This window comes from Pelecanus crispus, chromosome 1 (genome assembly GCF_030463565.1).
Source record: "Pelecanus crispus isolate bPelCri1 chromosome 1, bPelCri1.pri, whole genome shotgun sequence".
NCBI lineage: Eukaryota > Metazoa > Chordata > Aves > Pelecaniformes > Pelecanidae > Pelecanus > Pelecanus crispus.
In genome coordinates, this window is record NC_134643.1 from 100,424,281 (window position 1) to 100,447,379 (window position 23,099).

The window sequence follows — 23,099 nt, forward strand, 5'->3', positions numbered from 1 at the left end:
CCGGCACCCGACAAACTGGCGAGTCGTGACAACATGAGTAGCGCTCTGAACGCAATGAAACAGCGTTACAAGAGGCACAGGCTAGCAGACGTTAAACGGGAGAAATACTAGAATTTGGGGAAGGAATCGAGAAAAGCTCGGTATTTTTACAGAAGTAATCCACCCACCCCGCCGGATCGGGTTTAAATTGTACCTTGCCGCTCAGGTTTTCCCCGCCAGACTCCAGCGCCCGGTTTAGGCAGGCCCCAGAAGGCGGCATCACCTGGCAAGCGGAGGGCTGCCCCGGGGGCCGCTGCCGCCCGCCGCCGAGCCGAGCCCAGCCGGGCCGGGCCGGGCCGAAACGAGCCGAGCCCTGTCGAGCCGGGCCGAAACGAGCCGAGCCCTGTCGAGCCGGGCCGGGCCGAGCCGGGCCGGACCGAAACGAGCCGAGCCCTGTCGAGCCGGGCCGAAACGAGCCGAGCCCTGTCGAACCGAGCCGAGCCGAGCCGAGCCGAGCCGAAGCCCGTGAGGATAGGCCGCCGGGCGCAGCTGCGCTTCCTCGGACCCCAGCGGGCAGCGCCCTCATCCCCTCCGCTGCCGCCGCGGTTTTTCAGCCGATGGCCTTGGAAATCCTCCCACAGCCAAGCGGAGACAAAGATTTGTTTGTTGGTTTTTGTGGTGGTTGGGGTTTTTTTGGGTGGGTTTGGTTTTTCTTTCTTTTTTTTTTTTCTTATTTCTTCTTCCCCCCCAAAGCGGCTTCAGAATTGTGAGTTTTGTGTCTGGCTTTCTGTTTTGTCCTCTTGGTAGTGCCTTTATATCGAGTAATGGGAAGCTGTGCAAAACTAGTTTTGACAAGTTTTTAGCTTCACGCCAAAGAGGTTTAGCTTTAACTTGTGGTCAGGTGTAAATTACAAACATGAGATGTTAACTTGGAATTATCTGAAATGCTTCAGATGGCCTTAACTACCAGCAACTGATGCATTTTATAGATACACCCCAGAATAAAGTACATAAGGTAATGAAACCCAAACTAAGATGGGTTTATTTTCTTTCATGCAGAGAAATAGTCTACAATCCCAGAGTGAAAAAGAGTTCCGACTGTGATGATGACAGATTTTACAGGAGAGCATACGGTAATGTTGGGATTTACTAAAATAGAGGAAACTGGTTTTAAATGGAAAATCTCATAAAGACTAATACTTACACTGCAGTAGTGTTTCAAATATGCCAACTGCTGTAAAAAAAGCTAGCTGAATTTACAGCTGCAGAGAATCTTACAATCCAAACAGAAAAGTGGGGAGGAAGGGAAAGAGGGATTCTTTTTTTCCCCAACAGTAATTTTTTTACATCAAAATACTAATTGTAAATGCTGCTAGAATAAACACCCTTGAATATTGTATTCATATGCAGACAATGAAGCATAAGCAGCAGTCAATGCTGATTTAGAACTTACATTTGCTAAAAAGAAGTAAATGCATTATGCTGCTATGATTCGATATCTAGAACAATCTATAGCTGCTTTTTAATTCTATATATGGCATTACTACAATAAAATCAGTCCTCCAAACTATTAAGTATATGACTCTAAGGTGCTATTCAAGTGAGCTCTTAAGTGATAACCTACTATAAATTGCTTCAAAACTTTTCAGTTTGCACCTTGAAGGCAATTTTAGGAAGGGAAGTCATACCTATGCCTGATGTAAAACTGTTATTTTTTTGTTTCTGCTTCCTGAAATCTTCAGAAACCTTTCACAATGCTTTGTAAAGTAGACATTTAAGTAGATGTTCAGTATTACATACACAGGGTTTAATTTGGAATCACGTATCCTTGTTTTGTTTTGGAACTGAAAAAGCAATGTTGTTGCTAGTAGCTGAACTAAGAGCATAGTAACTTCCTGTTCATAGTATGTTGGGAAACTACAGTCTCCAACCTTTTAGGGGTCAGGAGAGAAAGGGAGAGAGAGAAGTGCTGGACAGCATACCACGTGGTGAGGAAACTGCATTTACCTATTCCTAATTGTTATGAAATGCTTCCTCTGTGCTTCACCTTTCTCCACAGACATCTTTCCTTAAACTATGCCCATTTTTCTCCCGCCTCATTGCATGGTGAAAACAACATGAATATGGGTAGCTTCCTCCCTACTAAATATGACCTCTTTTGTGCTAATTGCCCATATTTCAGTAGTATAGAAAACAGACTGTCCTCCTATCTCCTTTCACGCCTTCCTGCAGAATGAAAAAATGATAGATGAACACGTGCACTTGCAACTTCTTTGTGCAATTTCCATTCCAAGAAACTGGCAAGACAGTAACTGGTTTATGTATCATAGAATGTGTTTTTTCCCCTTTTCGATGTGTACGTATTCTATGAGATAAAAAAGGAGAAGGTAGCATTTTCTAGCCTACTCTCTATTAATCAGAAGACAGGAATGACCCTGAAGGGATGACTTAACATCTCTGACCCAATGGAGATTGCCCAAAAGGAAAACGTATATGGTGTTGCTCTGTTGAAAAGCAAAGAACTTTTTTCTTTTTTCTAAATTTGGAGTGTAAGAAATAATTTTTAATATGCTAAGGAGCTTACTCAAGGAAACTTGCATTCCGTAAAGGAGTGGGGCTCCAACTCAAGGCACTTAGATGAAAATTTTCAGATCACTTTCTGTCCTAGTAATCAGCTTTATCAGAAGCTACAGTGAGTTTTAACACAGTCAAAATGTCATTTACTGTGTTCTAAAAGCCTCTGTTAGTCCAGCAAGAAAAAGTTAAAGGTATATAGTAGCTCATACCAATGTATTTGCCAAATACAACTTCATAAAAAACATCTGGCAAAAGAAAATTACTGTGTTAAGATGACAAATTCATTTAAAAAATACTGATAAATGTGGGAATTTCATGCTTGCAAATCTCTGCAAATCTTTGTCTCTATTAGGACAAAAATCCTGTAAAAGTAGGATTCCAACCACACCAACGGTTACTCCATGTTTACCATTCTACAGCCAGGGACAGTCAGAAGTAGATTGAAGAGTTATTAGGAAAACAGAAGGTTATGATAAGCTTAATTTTTCAGTTGCATGGAAACCATTTTCTGGTATAATTCTTATCAGTTGATCAGTCATACAAGTTGAAAAATTATCTTAGCGGAAACTAGAGACCTCAATCTAATCTCATGAAAGTCTGCTGCATGGACTTTCTTTTCTCCTGTTCCTGGATCACAGTGGCTAGCTTATTCTGTCATCCATTCCACAATTTCCATGTGGCAAGTGCTTGCAAGGATGAATGAGTAACTAGAGAGATCAGTGTTAATGTACTGCTGTTGGAATTTAGCAATCAAAATCTGTGAGAGGCTTTACAAGCAGCTGGCTTACTACAGACCACCAAGAGGTAGTCCGTATCAATGAGTATTTTGTTTGTGACCACTTTTAAATCTGAATTCTAACACAACAGGTTTTCTTTACGTAGGTGGCATATGGAGGTCTATCACTATATTGACATAGTCTTCTTAATTTGTAGTGGTTACAAATACATCACGAACTAAGCTTGAGGAAACTAATAGAGGGTTCAGAGTATCAAGAGGAACTGAAGTACGACTTCAATATAAACGGGGAACTGAGGCATCTGGATACAAATGAGTCCTTTGTTTTCAATTATTACAAGAATGCACATGAGCAGAATCATAAACGCTATCAAGTTTTGGGACATTTGATTACCCAATATGTTTATGAGCTCCTGGAAAAAGTCTGCAGGCTGCAGAAAGTTTATATCCCTACCGATGCTACAGAGGATGAACCAAGAAGTTTCTTTTTCATGAGCGAGAATGCACTAACAAGTTCCTCTAGCCTAATTGTCCTTCTTCAAGACCGTGGAGTTTTCCGTGCCGGACAGTGGGGGCAAAGGACAATTGTCAGGGAGGATCTGGAGCATGGAACACAAATACCATTCATCAAAACGGCCCTTCGAAGCCACGGGGGAGTGATTGTACTGAATCCCAATGACAACTTTGTTGATCTGAAGACTGAAAAGGAAAGGTTAAGCTTTTCTACCAGGGAAGAATCACTGACTTCTACACAGTCCGTCTGGTGGATCCCCAAGAGGGGCAGCAGCAGCCCCGAGGAACATACCATGTATGTATGGGATCATTTCATTTCAAAGAGCGCAGCCAAGAATGTGGCCTTCGTTGCTCATGGCTATGGTGGCTTGGTGTTCGTTGATCTGCTGGTGCAGAGGAAATGGGAGGTAATGAATAAAGTGTACTCTGTGGCATTCATCGACTCCATGCACAACATACAGCACCAGACTAGAAGCGATCCACAAATACAAGAGTGGATACAGAAATACTGCCGTGAATGGGTGTCAAACAGTAAGCCTCTGGATAAAGCTGTAGGTTCTCTTGTGAAAGTGAATTGTCCTACTGTCTCTGCTGGAACGGAAAAGCATGGCTTAGCACCCTCCTGCTGCTTACACGCCATCTTTAAGTACCTGAAGAGCACACTGAAAGCCAAGACCACAACAGCCTTTAGGCATTCACCTGTTGCAACCAGAAGCAGCACAAGTAAGAAGAGAGGCAATAAATAAAGGTATACTGATTTGTTCTTGATAGTGGTCTCTTCATAACTGCCCCTGCACCTTTCAGTCTTCTAAGGACCTTCCTCTCACTGTGGAGCAACTTACAGTTCTAAGTTTGAAGCTAGTTTCATTTTGAGAAACACACAAATACAAGTTAACTATTAGGAAAGAAGTGTGTTGTTGAAAGCTTTAAGCCACAGCCCTTCAGCTAGCTGTGAAATTTAAAGTTGCACAAAATAAAGATGTTAAGGTATATCAACTCTTATCTGTGTCATTTTTTTAAATTAACATTCTGCAGCTATGGCTCTATAATCGAACTAAACTATCAGGAAAACACTCACTTAAGTGTGTAGCTTTCATTAAAAGGACAAATCCAGAACACGAAAAGCATGTAAAGCGTCTATTTCCTCCCCGCTATATATCACATAGCATTTAAAATCTTTCAAGAGCTGGAACGCCTACCTTCCTCCTTGAAACATTTACTGTTAAGTTGAACAGCACTTCAGAGAACTACATACTACTACCTTCCCTCCAGTCAGAGATGGTATGACCCAAACATGATACAGTGAGATAAAGTAATTTCCTCTTTAAAGTCAACTAAGCCAGGGCATGAGCTGCTATAAAAATACAATACTCTAGCAACCTGCAGTTACCAAACTGATGCAGAAGAATGACATTGCTGTGTTCTCTCAGCTGTTTAATTTTAGACAGAGGTGGGAAATAGACAGTTTTTACATGCCCGTACTCAAGGTCTGCAATTTATACAAGCAGGAGGTCAAATAACCTTTAAAGTGAATGTAAACAAAACAGTTATTCTCAATTTCCAGTTTAATCCTGTGGGAATTAAAAGTGCTCAGTGGCTGCAAAAGAACTTTGAAGGATGACAAAACCTTGTCCTACACCTTCAGTTCCCATCTCAGTCAAAAAAATTGTTGAACAGTAATACTGGGTACCAGAGAAAAGAGAGTGTCAACTTCCCTTTTGTGTTTATATCCCTTTCAGATTTCAGTCCGTCCTGTTATCCAGTAATGGGTGAAAGTGTAAAACTCCATTGGAAAGACACAGTCAGTTGAATGCTCTTGAGAGCAAGCATAGCTTTTTAAATAAAGATAGGTTTACTGTTACTGCATCTGAATGAAAACAGTACTAAATAGACAATTAATAGATTATAGGGTCTTTAGTTCATTTAAGAAAGTTGCACTGGAGATGCCATCATTGAGGATGCATATAACCTGCCTGTTTTGTAGGTGCTGGTCAGCATGCAAGTCAAAGAATAGCCACTTGCATGAATTCTATGCATGAACATGTAGCTTTTTTTACAAGAGAAGTACAAGGTGACAGAATGTCTGTCTCCAGAAGCAGACCAATATGATCCTTCCCCATAAATGCTCAAAGTGTCCCACGGTGTCAGAGGTGGCTAAAAATGTTTGAAGAAAAAAGGGATCTAGAACATCGGCCATTTCCATAATTCTTTATCTCGGGTCAACCCATTAAATTCCTTGGTAGAGAAGGTCGTATTTAGGAATGTTATTGGGATCAATAGGACTTCTCACAATGAGCTTTCCACGCATTGCTCCACGGTAAATCACTTCAATCAGATCTATAAAGTCTTGCTTTGTTTTGAAGCTTCCTACAAATTTGGTATGATCTGGAGACCTAAATATAAGCGTAAGATAAAGGTAGAATTGTAAGGTTAAAGTGTTCAAGGCAAAAACCCCTAAAGACAAGAAAAGATGTATAATGAAATTAGGGGTTCTGATTTGGTCATTCTGAAAGAATGAACTGCACTGGTAATGGCATAACCAAGTCAGGAATATACTGTGACCTCCAAAGTCCCAAAAGGTGCAGTATCATGTCTAAGACGTTAACCAAACTATTTTTCGCAGAGTCAGGCATGTTTCACAGCTGACACCTACTTATTGCACCAGAGCATATTTCAAAATACTTCTTAATTTTACGTCCTTCTGGCTTCCTACAGAGTTCTCGATGCAGGTGCTGGTAACAACATTATAGTTTTCAAACATTACCTTTCCCAGACATGGTAACATAGAGAAAGACTGCTAATTCTTACAGACATAATAGATAATGCCAGGTAGGGTGACATACCCGTAATCAACCTTCATGTGTTGTCCATTGAAGAAAAATACAGTAGACGGAATATAACTGATGTCAAAATACTGGGTGTACACTGGAACCTTGTTCACATCCACCAGGTAAATGACTGCCATTTTACTTAGGTCATGAGCTGTCTTTGCAAGCTGAAAAGAGTGAGAAAGATGGATGACCAATGGATTGAGACAAGAGGAAAAAGGGCGGCAAGCGTTATAAAGCCCCTTTCCCTTATGTCTTAGCAGATTAAGCAGGGCTAGAATATCGTGTCTTACCTACTTCAAGCACTTTGTACACCCACTACAATAACATAAAAATTTGCTTAATTTTCAAAACGTTTTACGAATATAGTATTATTTCATTTTGCATTTGTCACCAAAATTTTCACAAGACACTGTATTATCCAAAAGCAAGATATGACATTCTCTTGTATGCAAGATGTATACTAGTAGAGTTTATTTAAAAAAAAAAAAAAAAAAAGAAAAAATTGCTCTTACAATATCATCCAGCTGCAGACAAACAGCATCGCTATCTCTTCCAAACCGGAGAACCAAAACCTTCTCGGCCACGCTTTTTATTGCCTGATCCACTTCCCTCTTACAGGTCAGTTTGGGCAGTAGAAAACTCATCCCGACAGACGACAGCCTCCACGAAAACCCCTACCTGACAGTTAGGGGGGGGGGGGGAAAACCCAAAACAAAACCAACTGCGTCAAAAATCAGCGAAACTTCTCCATGCTATTAAAAAAAGAGAGATAGAGAGAAATTACCGACCACCACACCGGGCTGACAAACCCCTCGGGCTCCAGCGCCTGCCTCCCGCCCCAGCCCCGCAGGGCCCCAACCGTACGGGGCCTCCCCCCGCAGGGCCTCGCCCCGCACAGGGGCAGCGGCAGGGCCCCACCGGCAGCCCCCTCAGTGCCCGGCGGCTCCCCGCGGGCCCCCGGTGCAGACCGCCCCCCCGGCCCGGGCCTGCCCCGGGGGATCACCCTACCCCGCAGGGCCCCGCGGCAGCGGGAGAAGAGAGGGCCGGAACCTTCGCCGTGCAGCCGCGGAACGCCGGGGGCAGCCAGCGCGCACGGCGCCGCGCCCGGGCAAGAAGGCGCGGCGGACCGGCCCCTCCCTTGCGCATGCGCCGGCCGCTCCCCCGGAGGTGAGCTCGGGACGGCGGAGGGGTCGGTGCTGCTGCCGGGCCGCCCTTAGCCCCCCCCCGCCCAGGGGCGTCCGCCCGCCCCTTCCCCTCCCCTCCCTTCCTTTCCCTTCCCGGGTGGGGCGAGACGGCGGCCAGGAGCGCGGCCGGAGCTCGGGCAGGTGCGGGCGCAGCAGCTGGTGGGGGAGGCCTCTCCCGCCCCGTGTTTCCCGCCGCCGGCGGGCACCGGCGAGAGGCTGGCCCGGGGCGCCTGAGGTGCCCCGGCGTGATCCCCTCCTCGTCCCGCCGGTGGCTCCCGGTGACCTTGGGAGCGCCCTGTCGCCTCCCTGCCGTGCCGCACAGCCCGGCTTTCCTCGGCGGGCGCGGGTCGGGCCTGCGGCGCGGTGCCCCGGAGGCCGCGCTCCCCCGCCGGTCCCCGCCGCAGCAGGGGGGAGCGGGGCGCGCCACTGTCCCCGGGAGGGCTGCGGGGCGCAGCGCGGTGCTTTGAGGTGTTCCCTAGCTCGTCGCGGTGCGGTTCGGTTGTGGGCTGGTGTAACAGCTGTGCAAGGAGCGGGTAGCGCTGCCCTCGGGAAGCGCCGCATCGCTGCCTACCCTGGTCTGGCGTGCTCCCCGCACGGCCTTTGGGCCCGCATCGCTGCCTAGGGGTCGGGCCTGCAGGCTGCCATGTGTAGGCGGCTGCGCCGGGGGAAGTAACCGAATTACTCAATCTCTGAAATACCAGTGAAGGGCCTTCCTGTTCCTGGGATTAGTTACAGTGAAGTCGTGCAAAAAAAAAAAAAAAAAAAAAAAAAAAGAAAAATATTTTCAGTCCTACAAACCTAGGTTCTTCAAAGAGACTTAGAGTAATTCTTGCAGTAATGACATGGTAGTGTGCACGCTGGACACGCTGAAAGGTAGCTTGGCTATTATCAAAAGCTGTCATCAAGTATTCAGACTGTGTAAATCTGCCTTTCAGCTATTGACTTAATTGGTGCTCCAGTAATGTAAGTTAACTGAGGAACTGATCCCTTGATTTCTCCAAGCTGGACAACATACTTTTTTGCTTATTACTTTTGCAAGTATCTTTAACACTTCAATGTAAAATTCTGAACATCTCTGTGGTAACACTTACGAATTTTCTCTTAATTTCACTCTGTTAGGGTTTTTTTCCTTCATTTTATCTTAATAGCAGTAGAAAATGAAAGGTCAGTCACCAATTTGACCAATTACTGTATTGTAAAATGCATGCCAGTTTATATAATGTTTCCTAATAATACACTGTTCTTTCTGTGGCTCTGTATCCGGGCAGGTCTATATATAACCCTGAAATTAGATTTAAATTATTCTTCTGTATATAAAATTATTTTCAGGTGGCAAGTTATTAGGGGTATTAGGGATTTTGCGTTTAAAATTTGGAGCTACTTTTTATGTTTTGGCCAAATGTTTTCTCAAACACTGAAACTTCACTGATGTTACTTAAGTAGGTTCGCATAGGACAAGGAAAGTATTAAATATTCTTTGTTTTTTTCTTTTTGTAGACCTTTTATATTTAAATACAAATGTGTATGAAATTAATGGGACTGTGGGTTTCATGTCCTTAGCTTTATGTGCCAACATCAACTTCACAGGCAATTTAGCAAAAAGAAAGAAGATGGTCTTTTTCTATACTAGTCTTTTATTCTTCCACCTCTTCAACTTTCTAGGAGATGTCCGGGGAATCAGATGTTGAAACTCATTTGGGTGGGATGATAACTAGCTGGGTTTTTTTGTTGTTTGGTTGGTTGGGTTTTTTTTCTTCTCTCTCTCCACCTCCTGGTTAGCTGTCCCTAAGATAAGTTCTCTGATTTGGCTCATAGTGTGGCCATGTGAATGCTTGCACTGCTGGCGGAGCCAGGAGCAAGGGGCTCAGGGGATATAAGAGTGTCCTTCATTGGCAGTAATATTGGCTTGGCAAGACTATAGCAGTGGTAGTTTCAGTAGTTCCAGTGACCTGTAATGTGGGAATGTATAGAGGAAGAAGAACTTTATTACTGAAGTTTGCCAATAGATCTTTCCCAAAATACAATGGTAAAAGCATGTGAAACAGAGTTTTTCCAGAAAATGTTACAAGACGAAGCATCTTGTCCATTTTCATAGTATAGGTAAATAAGGTAGGCACCTCTGGGTGTGTATAAAAATATTTTGGTCTCCATGCAGCATTTTGCTTGCTTTGGTTGTGAAGGTTGTTATTTATTATATGACACAGATAATTTAAATAGATCTCAGACAATACTTAAAGGTTGTTTGAACGCATTTTGAATTGCAGTAACTATAGCTGTTTTAAGCAGCAGCGCTAACCATGTCTCTTCACAGCAGTGCCACATATGCTGTTTTTATTTAGAAAACAGTAGAAAAGTGATAGTGAAAGCAGAAGTTTCTAGTATTCTCCAAGAAGTAAGTTATTGTCTGACAGCGTTACTAAGGATGAAAGTCTGTGTGCATTTTCTTCATGATTTCTGACAAGTTTTTTTCCCCTCTTACTGGTGTTTTGCAGATAAGTGTTTGAACACAGCACATGTCTAAGTATGCAGTCTGCTAATGTGCTTCTGAAAAAAATTGTAAGAAGTTCTGTCCTTCCATTTGCTGCACAACATGGGATGAAAAAGGATTTGTTTTCACTCAGTAGAACTCTGAGTTTATCACTTTGCCAGAAGCAGGACAATTCATGCAGTCCCTCAGAAAAAGTAGATTTAGATGCGTGGAAGAAGGTAATGAAGTCTGGGTTGCAAGAAGAAGTCAGTGAGACGGTCTCTGAGCATAAGGAGCTTTCCACTTTGGCTGCTGCACGTGAGATTTTGGAGATGTGGAGACTAGCTGGCAGATCGGTTCCAGAACATATCAGTGAAGAACAGCTAAAAACCTTTATGGAATGTCCTTCCAAGTCAGCCAAAAAGAAGTATCTAAAATATTTGCATCTCAAAGAACTGTACAAGAAAAATGACAAAAGAAAGATGGATGAGAAAAGGGAAAGGAGGCTGGCAACACAAGAGCAAGTTTCAAAAACGGATGAGACCAGAAGGAATTCATTCATATGTTTGTGGGCCAACTCTATGGATAGAGCATACAGTTGGAGGGTTGCTCAGTCTATGATCTTTGGCCAACCTCTAGTATTTGACATGTCTTATGAAAAAGATATGTCCGTCCGAGAAGTTGCAAATACAGTGAGACAGGTAGTATTAAGTGAAGGCTGTAATCGAAGATCTGTGGATCCGTTCCACATCCACTTCTGTAACTTCAAAGACGACAGCCTCTATCATAAGGAATTTATCAAGCAGTATAGAGAGGCATGGGGCAAATTGCTTATCACTGTGACAGACCAGTGCTACACAGATGTCTTTCCAAAGGATAAGCTTATCTATCTGACCGCTGATTCTCCCAAAGTAATGAAAACATATGATCACAATAAAATCTATATCATCGGGTCAATGGTCGACAGGAGCATAAAAACAGGAGTCTCTTTAGCACGGGCAAAGCGACTGGGGCTGGAGACTGCGGCCCTTCCATTGGAGAAGTACTTGCTTTGGAATACTGGTGCCAAAAATCTCACGCTGGATCAAATGATGCATATTTTATTAACCTTGAAAGATACTGGAGACTGGAAGAAGGCTCTGGAATTTGTTCCAAAAAGGAAATACTACAGCTTTGTAAGCAAGCCTGTGCATGAACTGAAAAAAACCTTAAACCTGATCAACACACTTAAATTTGGAAAGACAAAGGAAGAAGCGCAAAAGCAATTTGCCAAGAACTACTCTAAGAAGCTAACGCAAAAGTAGAGTGATGGGGAAGAGAATGATTTATTACAAGCGATCTGTGTCCTTGAATGCTTCAGTTTCTCAGGACTTCTGGAACTGTATTCAGCTACTTATCTCTAAAAATGCCTTTGTTGGTCAAGTTTGAAAGGACCGTTGTTAGGGATTATTTTTAAAACAAAAATCTTAGTATTCCAGCTGTTTGAATTTATTCACAGATTATTGAAATTATGTAAGAGAAATTAGATAATCTCTTCTAAAAAATGGCTCTGTACAAAGAATATAAATCTGCCCAGTTGAATCATGCTGGGACAAGGGTGACTGTAACTAAATGCAAAGGTTGTTCTTCAGAGAATACCTCAGTGCTTTGGGTTTGCAGGTGGAGGCCATCTGCAGCCATCTTCCAAAAGGTTAGCTAAGGTGACATAGAAGAGACCTTTCCCCTTTCTTCCTGGGTCCTTGTTTGGTGTGTAGACGAATTGACTTTTGGTAGCTGAGCTAAAAACAAATGGTTTAAACCTCGCATGAGTTTGAGGAGCTGCAGAATTTGTTTCTGGGTGTTCTGTCTGGCATGAATCGAGTCCCTGCTTGGAAGGAATAATCGAAATTTTCTTGACCCTCCAAAAAAACACCTAATGTACTTTTGTGCAAGACTTTTATCCCTGAATGCCGGTGTTTTCAGTCCATGTAACACAGATTTCCCAAAGTGCTGGAACTTTCGAGATGACATACCATCCTATTAGTAAACATGTACAGGAGCAAGAGAGCCTTGTAGTATTTCTCACAGCTGAAAATGTATCAGTTGCTCTTTCTGTGGAAGTTTGCGTTCAGGCTGCAGAGCTACAATAGGCGTGTTGTTAAACACAGTTCTTTCTGCTGTCTGGGGGAGAAGGGGGGACTTCTTGGTGCCTTTACAGGTGCTTAAATCTTTTTGATTTAACCTAGTTGACTACCCCAACACTTGAAGTCAGTGATGGCAGCTGGTGGGTTTTGTCCTGAAAATTCGAAAAACTGTGAGCGGGGAACGTAATTCCAAAGAGCAGGCTCCAAGTATACCCAGGGTTAGTGATGATCCATTCCCCGTTGCAAGGAGAGGACGCGGTACCCCGCTACTGCCCTTCACCGCCTGCAAAGTGCGGGGGCCTCCGGGTGCGGAGACCCAAGACCTGCTACCTCTTGGCCGCGCGTCGGTTGGGTAGTATGCAAAGCTTCGTCGCGGGGTACCGTGTCGGGCGCGGCTGAGGGCTGCGTGCCAGCTCCCTGCGGAGCCCCGGGGTGCGCAGACCGGCTGCGTGAGCGTGCAGCCCCCTCGCTCAAACAGCCCCTCTTTTTCCTCACCTGAGGAAGAGATGGCACGGAGCCGTGTGCTGCGGGGGTGCGCCTCCCGCTATTTGCTGTTTTGCCGTAAAAACAGACTCTTGCTGGTCTGTGAACTAGTTTTTGCTTTGGGCAGGAAAAAAAATGACGTCATTGCTCGCTTGAGCTCACGTCGGTGAAACGTGGAAGACAATTTTTAAGCCACGAGCGGTGGGGAGGCCACGCCAGTGAGCGTGGCAGCCAGCTGCGCTGCACACAGACGCGGTTCTTCTGAACCCCGGTGACGCGGGGCTTCTGCGTGTGACATTGGGGGGGCCGTGTGTGACGTTGCGCTTCCAGCCCCGCCCCCAACCCGCGCAGGAGGGAAGCAGGTCCCACGTGCGCGGCGCGGCCGCGTGCGCAGCGCCGCATCCCCGGCCCTTCGCGCCCGGGCTTATTCGCCAGAAGGGCGTCAGAGCAGCGTCACTGGAGGCTCTCCCGCCCTCCTACCCGGCTCGGAGAGCAAAGCTTCCGGCTGCGTCCTTCCGGCTGCGCCGCGGAAGGCGGGGCCGGCCTGGCCGCTCTGGCCTCCGCCCGCGCTTTCTCTATGGCCGAGGGGGGGTGGGGGCGCAGCGGCGGGGCGGCGCGCATGCGCGGCGCGGGAGGCGGAGGCGGGGGAAAATGGCGGACGGCAGAGCTGAGGGGGAGAAGGCGAAGCGGCCGCAGCCCGGAGGAGGTGAACATGTAGCGCCTCTCGCCGCGTAGCTGCGGGGTGGGAAGGGGGCCCGGGCCGGCCCCCCAGGGGTGGGGGGGTCCCGGGGTGCTGCCCCCGGCCGGGGCGGCCTGGGCCGGGCCGTGCGGTGCCGTGCCCGGCCCTGCGGGGAGAGGGGGCGGCCCGGGCCTGAGGGGGCTGCGCTGGAGGAGAGGCCGAGGTCTGGGCCCGCTGTCCTCACGCCTCTGAGGGTTAGCCTCAGCCTTACAGGAGCGTTTTTAAAAATCTAACAGCTTCTCCTTGCGCACTTAAATGCGTGGTTTCTCTCAGGGTAAAAAATATACGGAATACTTCTGCCGTGTATTGAGAGAAATTTGACTGTTGCTGCTGGCAAGGATGAAGACCACGCCTTAAAGATTAGCTTTTAACAGCTGCGGTACCTTTTAAAAATGGGTACAGTGAATGTTACTTATCTGCTATTTTAAGCATCCTGGGTTTTTTGCTTGGCAGCAATCTGCAAGTTTTCTGTTTGCTTTTATATTATTTATATTACGATTGGACATTCCTGTCATCTTCTGTACAACTTATTATTAGTTCTCCTAAAATTTTTAATCATATGTTTCTTCCCTTGTTTCTTCTCCTGCCTTAAAATTGAGAAGACAGTGTCTCCGGAAAGATAAAGCTTCCCTTTGCTGTTCTTTTTGGTTTAAATATATCTGTAGGCAGAGGGCATTTCTTTGATCTGTTGAAAGATCAGATCAAGCTTGTAAACCACTTAGGATAGCCTCTACAGTAAATGTTATTTCTGATAATTGCTAAAATATAAACAGTAATGCCTGAGTTTAGGTAGTTCCTTGACTCTTGGTTATCTGTTGGGTTTTTTGAGGGTTTTTTGGTTGGTTGGGTTTTTTTTTTTATTATTATTATTATTATTATGAGTAATACAGTAACTAGACAGCATCAGTATGTCAGTTATCCATACCATCTTGTGTACTGATTGGCGTGCTGGAACATGATCTTAATGAGTTATGGTACACTGGCCCTAAGGAAGGCTAGTTACTCCCTGATGATTTTTGAAAGCAATTTAGAGTGTTTAGGTTTTGCCAAGATCAGTGGGGTTTACCTCAGAGTTAACTTAGTTGTGACTGGTTTGTTCCCACCACCACCACTCCTGGGGCAAGAGATCCTGAAATGCTGTGCAGTTAGCACTGTCAGTCTCGTCACTTAAACCTCCTAGAAAGTGAAAGTTGTCCACTTATGTAGCTGGTTGATACTCATGAGAAAATCTCACATGTGAAGTAGGACAGCTTTTTATTATTGTGGTCCATGAAAAGAGCATTGGTCAGACTGATGCTTGAAATAGTGCTGATGCTTTCCATAGGTGAAGTATGACCTCCTTGAGATCTCTGGGAAATAAATAATAAAGAAGCCTTAATGTCTTGAAAAATATATATGCATTGGCATGGGAGATGGGAGAGACCCGTTTCATGGATTACATACATCTGCATTTCTAACTGTTTCCTGCAGAAACAGAACAGCACAACGGCTCCCTCCCCACCTACTCCAATTGTCCTACGCCCTTTATAGCTCCTTCAACACGTAAGAGTTTTTGTAAGGAGGTTGTTTCTTTCGGCAGTCTATAGTTCATTCCGAATGGAGCCTAGTAGAAGCAACATTCAGAATGCAGTGGTGATAGGAGCTAATTTTGAGAGAGAAGCTGTTTAATATTTTGGTGAGAAAACAGATTTGGGTAGATTGTGCTAGGCTTCATCTTGTACTTAGCAATATTCTAGAATTTGCAGTCAAAGAAGTAAGCTGTAGTGTAATTAGCTTCAAGCTAGCATTAGCTTAGGAACCTGGACTGGTCCAGTGTGCCCTGAGGTTTGGCCTGCTGTGGATTTTGTATCTTATGAAAAAAGAAGACTTTTAGGCCCATGATTCCAACACTTTTAAGGCCAATGAATCATCTACCTACCCTTGAATCACCTTACAGTCTATAGTGTACCTAGACTGGACTTGTAATTGAATATTCTGTTTAATGAGATTTCATGGACTAGCTGTAAAGAGCTTCTCATAGCCTTGCAGACTGGTGTTTGGAAAACTGTGCAAAGACAACAACCAGTACTCAAGGTCACTTGTGTAAATTTTTCTTGTTTCTCTTTCCTTCTTTGTTTTTCATTTTGATATCTATACTCTCTGGGTGAGATTTCTAGTGGTGCAGACTAGTACCATTTTTTAATAGAGTGAAATTGATTGAAGTAATTAATTTTTTTGTGATCTGCCGTGTTTCCAAAGGTGAATAATAAATCCATTTTTGTTCCAATCACTCATTCTCTTGATAGCTAGAATAGTGGGGTAGAAAGGGTATACTCTGCTGCTTATGATTTGGGAAATAGAAAAATATGTATAGATGGTGTCCCTAGCTTTTCTTTCTCCTGATGTTTGCTTCCTTTTTTTCTGAGAGCTACAATCTTGTTGACCCCCAATTCAGACTAGCTTCTCTCCCATTGCTCTATCTTACTTACTAGCTTTTTGCTGTTAGAGAGCAGTGCAAAGAGCTTTCTCCCCTGATGGTCTGAGGAGGGTCCTGTTCTCCACTTGATATAATGAGGAACTGGTGCTAGCTCCAGTTTTTCTTAGGCTGATAGCATGAGCACTTTCCTGTCCATTCCTCAATGCGTGGGGTTTGGTTTGGTTTTGTTTTGTTTTTTTCTTTCCTTCTGCTGCTGCAGTGGTTTGCTTATTGCAGCAGCAGAGAAATGTATTTTTGCTGAAGCATTTGCTATGTCCAGTATGAGTTTTCCAAGGACACCTTTGTCTCTTGGTGTAGCTGAAGAAGCTGAGGGTATAGGAATGAAAATGTTATTTAAGTGGTTTTTTAATCTGTGGATCATTGTTCAGCTGCTATGTTTTCCATGACTTTATACAAAACCAGAAAAGGTGAAATTTATATATATGTTTTTCTAGTGCTGATTCCTTCCTCAAGCAGAGCTTGGCAGATTTATTACAGATGAGATGCGGACAAGCAGTGACTTGAAACATGATTGAGACAGCCGGCCTCACTGTAGTCACTTCCATGATTTTAGAATTGTGCCAGACAAGCCTAGAGACTGGCATGGACATGTTTGTATAGAAATTTAGTAGAATTAATTTTAACTTAGATTATCTACTCTAGATTTGGAATTGGGATTCCAATTATGAAAGCTTATCTATGGCAACTTAAATCCTAAAAAGATTTAGTCATCTACATTTAATTTACTACATGAACTTTGACTTCCATACTAAATAAAGAGATGGTGCTTCAAGATTGTTTTCCTGGCTCATACACAAGAAGTTCTTTACAAGTAGTGGAGTGCTTGCAGTTTCTTCTCCTCTTTGTGTTTTGCTGTCCACTAAATGTACATTGATGGAAACTGCTGTCACTAAAAACACCTTACCTGTTGCACCCAAAGTATAATGCTTTTTGAGGTTGCTGCTCCCATCAGTCTGCTCAGTAAAAATAGCTCATCTTGGTAAGTTGTTTCGACTTCACCAGGACCTGAAGAAGAGGCAGAAAAACCTGTGAAAACTAAGACTGTTTCTTCCAGTAATGGAGGAGAAAGTTCGAGTCGCAGCGCAGAGAAACGGGCAGCTAATGAAGAAGCTGAAGACTTCACCACAAAGCCTGCTCCTGCCAAAATGTCCAAGTTTGGATTTTCCATAGGCAGTCAGACAGCAAAGAAGGCATCTGCAATATCCATCAAACTAGGAGCAAACGTAAGTTGTCCAAGGGATTTTAGTTTTAAGGGAAGTGAGGCAAAGGGGGAAGTACTTTGGGGAGGCTTCCTTGCAGAAGGAGAGCCTTGAATTATATGTGGGTAACTTGGACAAAGTTTAAGAAAGCATTGCAGGGCTAGCCAGTCATGCATGCGTAAGTACTTCAGGGTGATTAATACCAGGTCAATTGTCTCAGGAAGTATAAGACTTGATTGAAATGAACTGTAGATCTTTGAACATACAGAATAATTTTGTAATGAGATTTGATAAGTCTGGAATAATTTCCTGAGGGAATTGAGCAGACTTGTTAAACTGTTCAGGCTACTTTGAAGTGAGTGCTGGGAGCTTCCTTGCATAGGATGCTTAAAGCTTCATGAAAGCAAGTACTCTTCTAGGTGGCTTAATAGGTTGTCTTCCACTCCAAAGATCTTATTTTAGCATGGGGAACTACAATTTATTTTTCAGTGACTTTGCCTGTTCTTTGCAAGGTCAGTGTAATTCAGTTATACTATGTGCAAGAGACGAAGCTTCGTTACGTAGGTTCCTAAGAATTCTGATCCCCTTTATTGTCCAGTACAAGGTATCCTTGTGCTTGTTCAGATGTGAATCTGATGCTTCTCTTTACTACCAAAGTAGTCCTCTACTAGCTTGGGCAAGGACAAGGCAGATGCTGCCTCTCTAATACAGTTCATTTACACTTGCCACGTACCACTGTGATGGATACATTATAAATCCTTGTCTGGATTAAATTCAAACTGTAATCATGAAAGGCTTGCACCTGCAATGCCAGCATTTTACAGATCTGCAAAGGATGAAAAGAGTGCTCTGTTATTTTGAGATGGGAGGGAGATGTGGGCTGGCAGCATTCTAGGGTATAAATGCAATCAGGTCAGCTCAGACTTTGGAAAAATTGACAAAGCTGCCTTCTCTGAGCCACTAGCAAGCTCCTGTTTTCTCATGTAGAAATATACTTCCAGTGGCAATAAATTTGGCTCAGGATTTCTGGCTCACTGAATTTAGTGGGTGACTGACAGTGCAGCAGATAGGATAAGTTTCAGCACTGTCCAGTTTCTTTTTAGTCATTTTTACTCCCTTGTTACCCATTCCTGTGGAGCTGGTGCTTTAAAAAATGACACAATATTTGTAAGTTATACACTATTGGTGAGGAATAGCTGTAGACAGTCACATAAGGACTCTGCTGCAGTATCAGCTTTGAAACTATGAGTTTATGTGAAATGATCACCAATAAAGACAAAATGGAGGAAGCATTGTATATGATTGATGTAGATAATTGGTAGTACTGTAGAAGCAAACTGTTACTGATGACTCAGTGCGTTCTTAGTGGTCTTGAAGTTACTTTCGATATCGCTATTACATGTAACAGTTGTGAGTTTGATAGCTTCTTACACTTTAAACAGAAAAAGGTATTTATTGGAAATCAAAATACTGGTTTTTAAAGGAGCCTTATATTAATTGGACTGTGTGATGCACACTGATGCTGGTTAAAAAGTATTGAATTGTTTTAAGCCAGAAAGCTGTTGTGTTGTTAAAAGACAAGAAAATAAACATACTCATCTTCCTGGCATTGATGGATAAGAGTACTCGAAAAGAATAATGGAAACGGTGACATAGTAAAATTCTGAATACCACAACTTGTTCAGATTCCCATTTAATTGTTCGTGTCATGCACCAATGGCTGCATACCCCTGCAGTGTGCTAGAAAGTTAAGACTTGCTTTTGGGGAATTGTAATATGAGAGGGCTCAACTTCCTTTTCAGAGTGTATCATGCACAAATGAACAGCCATTTTCCTTTCTCATTAGAAAGAAACCTTTATCTGCTTGATTCAAACAAAAACATTTTCCCCCCTCATTGCCCATTTCGGTGAAGAAGTTTGATGTAATTTTTCCAAAATATTTAAAATACCAAGGGTAGCTCTTTTGAGTTGGTAGACTTACTTTACTTGTACATTTGGTCTTTTTCAGAAGCCGAAAGAGCCTGTTCCAACCCTTGCTCCAAAAACCCTTTCTGTAGCAGCAGCTTTCAATGAAGATGAAGATGTGAGTAATAAGCTAGCGATCAACACAACTTAAAGTACCATTGTGGGTTAGAGTTAGGCAGAGAGAGTGGGTCATTTAAGGTTCTTTACATAAATATCAGGGATTTTCAACCTACAAACATCTCTTGTGTTTCTGTTTAAGACTGTACAACTTTGTAGCTCTGTGTTGGTTCAAGAAATCATTAAAGTGCTGATAACTTCTCCCTGAAAATGAGATGCACAGCATAATTTGAATTAATGGTCGCTTTCTCTGGGCTTGATAAAGGGGAGGTGAAGAAAAGTTGTGCTGCTTCTGGTTTGCTAATTATTGTTGTGTTACTGCTCTGTCTTACACAGAGGTGAACAAAGGAATTTGTATTTCTTTCTATAACCTTGTAGAACCTCTGTTTTTTCCTAAGTCACTTTGATTTCCTGTAGGGCTGTAGTCCATACTATCTTGTCAGGCATTTGGAATGTTCAAAAGATAGCGGCCAGTCACACTCTAACCTCCTTTCTCTCTATAGAGTGAACCAGAAGAAATGCCTCCAGAAGCAAAGATGCGCATGAAGAACATTGGAAGGTAGGTCAGCTTTTAAATATGGTTTGGAGAAGGGTGAGTGTGTGAGAATACCTTCTTGAGCACAGGTCGGATCTTGCCAGATGGTTTAGAAATATAGGAAGACAGAATAGGTTAAAAAAGTTTTTCTCCAGAAACAAGAAAATTTTAATATAGATATTTTCTAAGTTTCACCTGTATGTTAAAAGTAGTATGTTTAGATTTGCACTTTGACTCTTATTTGCTGCTTTCTTTCTGAGGAAGAAATTGATTCTGTATTAAATAGAAGCTAGCTTTCTTCTTGGAAAGGTGGGAATTCCTGCTTGCTGCTAGACTTTGTTTCTTTCCAGTTCTCCATTTTACAAACTGCCCTGAAGTAGGGTTGTCTGCTCAGATTTTTAAGCTGCTGTGCAGGGGGAAGTTGAGAATCATCTCTTTCAGAGACACAAAGAATAGCTTGTTTACTGTCAAAACAAATATATATAATTATTCTGCTTGCCACAAATTTGAGTATTGGGCCAATCCTAAAATAAATAGGGACGTTTTCAGAGGAGGATTCACTTAAGTTAGGGAAGAATTTTGATTATAATTAATAATAAAATAATAATATAATAAAAATATATTAAAAATATATTTTAAAGATGTTTATCATGATAGACTGCTTTTGAAGTCAGTCCCCTGGAGGCTTGCTACTGTTCGGTAGGTTTTTTTTCTCCAGTAGCAAATTTGGATCCTAAGTTTTGTAGGCCTTGCAACAAATTCTTCACAGCTGGCAGCAGTTATTGCCACTGCCACCTCCTCTGCTGCCCTACCTCATCGCCCTGCCTTGATGTGCTACAGAGAGATCAGTTCTGTGGCCAACTTACAGTTGCTGATTGTGAGGACTCCCGATGTAATGGAAAGAAAGAAATGTGTGGTAGTTTCTGGCAGCAGGTTGGACTTGAAATTGGTGGGTTTAGCGTCATGTTGCACAAACTACTATAGTTGAACTGACTTTCTCAACTGATCTTGTTTTACTTTTCACAGGGATACACCAACCTCAGCAGGACCAAATTCCTTCAATAAAGGAAAGCATGGTTTTTCTGACAACCAGAAGCTATGGGAGCGAAATATAAAATCTCATCTTGGAAACGTCCATGACCAAGAAAATAACTAAATGTTGTGGATTGAGAGTTGGGTGTTTGGGGGGCGGGGAGGGTGTAACGTTAAAGGAACAGTTTCCTTTTTTAAGAATGGTATAAGACTATCTTTGGAGCCACTTTTTTAAGACTTTGAGTGGTACACTAATAACTGAGTTTGAAATTAGAGGTAATTTATGTTTTGTATACAGATTTTGAGGCATTTGCTAATTTTGTAGTTCCATGTGATTAGTTTCAAAAGGTTACAGATAATAAAGAAATTGGAGTGGTACCTTTTTAAGATTTTTTTTTTTTTTGTCAGTGATTAATGAAGGTGGATGAAAAAGGTTACTGTCTCTTTAATCAGGTTAACATTGAATGCTCTGGCATTCTCACTTCTGGCTCCCTCTTCATAACAGGAGAAACAGTTGACTCCTAGGAATAATGCTAAAGAAAGTGAGCATTGTCTTGTGCTAGAAGTGTTACTGGACTATTAATTTGAATATAAACTTATGCAGGAAATAATAAGAACCTGGATTTTTTTTTCTCCCTGCAGTCACCTTTTGTTAAGCCTCTGCAAACTAGGAATTATGTTGCTCTGAGTGGCTCTGGTAACTTAGCTCTAATTTTGTTTAAAACTTCATGTAGGATGTGTAACCTTCTGTGGTCTATTTCATCCTAAGGAAATGGGCCTTGTCTGTATATTAGATACAGTCTGTAAAGAATATTCACTACAAAGGTAAATCAGTATTTTCCGTGTGCTCCTCTTAAATCATTAGCCTCGAGTAGTGCTTGTTAGCATTTCCTTGTGGTACACAAAAGCCACCACCAAAAAGACAAGCTCATGTACATTAAGCTTCACATTTGGTTGAAATATTTTTCTTTACTATGCCTAGAAGGAATAAAAGCCACACCAAAAATCGGTAACTCACTGCTTAAGTATGAAAAATCTAAGATGCACTTTCCCTGTCTTGCCATTTAAAACAAAATGCCTTGATGCCTGTGACCTCAGCGGACACTATCAGGTTAAAGAGGAATACTGTATTTGCAGTCCTAATGCTTCTAACAAGTGTCAACTTCAGAAATAAAACTCTTCCTACCTGTCTGCCTTTTGCAGTAATTTTCAACAGTGACATTAGTCTGGTCAGTTTAATTTCCTAGCATTCATACTGCAGAACAGTGCTGCAGGATTTCAAACGTGGTAAGGACTGTCTAAATTTCAGTCTAATTCAGATTGCATATTTTTAAAACACTTTACTAGCCAAAATGGTTAAACATAAAGTTATCAACAGCAACAGCTCTCCCCACCCCCTCCCCAACAAACATAAGGTTCTTTTTAAACTAAAATACCTGATAGTGTCGACCACTAAATTAATTTCAGTGTGGAACTGGTTGTAGAATTCAGTATGTTAATTGCTTTCATCCTGCCTCTAAAACCTTTCCTCGTGCTAAGGTTGAACCTGCAAGTGCAGAAACGAAAGTGCATCTTGAAGTGTAATTTCTTTTTTTTTTTTTATTCTTTTAGGAAAGCTCTGACCACTTAGACTTTTGAGTTTGTAAGTTCTAAAAAATATTTTTTTGTATTTTTGTATTGTATGTGTAATCTTTTTTCTTTTGAAGTCTGATGCAGTTGAATACCTGTAACTATTTTCTTTAAAAGCCTTGTTATAAACGTAACATAAAAACATATACATTATTTTTTTTCCATAGCGGAAATCTTTGGTTTATTTAAAACAAAACGAAACACACTTTCAGAACTGACTTTCAGGACTTCCAAAACTGATTTGGGCATTACTGGAACTAGGCAAGGCAAAATGAAGCATTTGCTTTTCACTTATTTTTATCACATGTTGGTTATGTTTGTCAAAATAAATCCCTTTAAGATAGTGGTAATTCACAGTGAGTAACTATTTTATCTTGCTCCTTTAGTAGTTATTTGATACTGTCTCGGTCACTTGTATTAGGAAGAAGCAAGAGGGAACTTTGAATAAGAATGATGACTCTGAGACCTATTCTTTTTTAGTTAACCTGCCACCAACAATGTCTTCCACATCTTT

At 42.5% G+C, this 23,099-nt stretch overlaps 4 protein-coding genes across 16 annotated transcripts; 3 read left to right on the forward strand and 1 right to left on the reverse strand.

Annotated features, from left to right (window-relative positions):
• The first annotated feature begins 600 nt into the window (after window positions 1–600).
• On the forward strand, window positions 601–4,801 carry LOC104026657 (putative protein ARB2BP). Its single transcript, XM_009490261.2, has 3 exons — window positions 601–676; window positions 1,039–1,112; window positions 3,490–4,801. The coding sequence occupies exons 2-3, from the start codon at window positions 1,083–1,085 to the stop codon at window positions 4,549–4,551; spliced, it is 1,092 nt and encodes a 363-aa protein (XP_009488536.1). The 5' UTR covers window positions 601–676; window positions 1,039–1,082; the 3' UTR covers window positions 4,552–4,801.
• A 421-nt stretch (window positions 4,802–5,222) lies between these two features.
• TXNL4B (thioredoxin like 4B) lies at window positions 5,223–7,677 on the reverse strand. 2 transcript variants are annotated; one of them, XM_075723133.1, is made up of 4 exons: window positions 7,645–7,677; window positions 7,149–7,314; window positions 6,649–6,800; window positions 5,223–6,198 (listed from the first exon to the last, which is right to left on the reverse strand). In XM_075723133.1, exons 2-4 carry the CDS (start codon window positions 7,278–7,280, stop codon window positions 6,033–6,035), a joined length of 450 nt encoding a protein of 149 aa, XP_075579248.1. In that variant the 5' UTR covers window positions 7,281–7,314; window positions 7,645–7,677; the 3' UTR covers window positions 5,223–6,032. The 2 variants fall into 2 exon arrangements, with proteins under 2 accessions (XP_075579248.1, XP_075579258.1); XM_075723143.1 differs by having other exon boundaries at window positions 7,149–7,310; window positions 7,645–7,671.
• Window positions 7,678–7,775: 98 nt separating this feature from the next.
• On the forward strand, window positions 7,776–12,779 carry TRMT10C (tRNA methyltransferase 10C, mitochondrial RNase P subunit). 5 transcript variants are annotated; one of them, XM_075712392.1, is made up of 2 exons: window positions 7,776–7,803; window positions 10,313–12,779. In XM_075712392.1, the coding sequence occupies exon 2, from the start codon at window positions 10,344–10,346 to the stop codon at window positions 11,589–11,591; it is 1,248 nt and encodes a 415-aa protein (XP_075568507.1). In that variant the 5' UTR covers window positions 7,776–7,803; window positions 10,313–10,343; the 3' UTR covers window positions 11,592–12,779. The 5 variants fall into 5 exon arrangements, with proteins under 5 accessions (XP_075568507.1, XP_075568499.1, XP_075568491.1 ...); XM_075712384.1 differs by lacking the exon at window positions 7,776–7,803 and adding an exon at window positions 7,924–7,961; XM_075712376.1 differs by lacking the exon at window positions 7,776–7,803 and adding an exon at window positions 8,703–8,984.
• A 749-nt stretch (window positions 12,780–13,528) lies between these two features.
• Window positions 13,529–22,751, forward strand: PCNP (PEST proteolytic signal containing nuclear protein). Of its 8 annotated transcripts, XM_075713269.1 has the most exons (6): window positions 13,572–13,599; window positions 16,543–17,087; window positions 17,163–17,331; window positions 19,316–19,390; window positions 19,893–19,948; window positions 20,951–22,751. In XM_075713269.1, the coding sequence occupies exons 2-6, from the start codon at window positions 17,032–17,034 to the stop codon at window positions 21,078–21,080; spliced, it is 486 nt and encodes a 161-aa protein (XP_075569384.1). In that variant the 5' UTR covers window positions 13,572–13,599; window positions 16,543–17,031; the 3' UTR covers window positions 21,081–22,751. The 8 variants fall into 8 exon arrangements, with proteins under 8 accessions (XP_075569359.1, XP_075569367.1, XP_075569401.1 ...); XM_075713244.1 differs by lacking the exon at window positions 16,543–17,087 and having other exon boundaries at window positions 13,529–13,599; window positions 17,111–17,331; XM_075713252.1 differs by lacking the exon at window positions 16,543–17,087 and having other exon boundaries at window positions 13,529–13,599; window positions 17,111–17,331; window positions 19,319–19,390.
• Window positions 22,752–23,099: the final 348 nt, after the last annotated feature.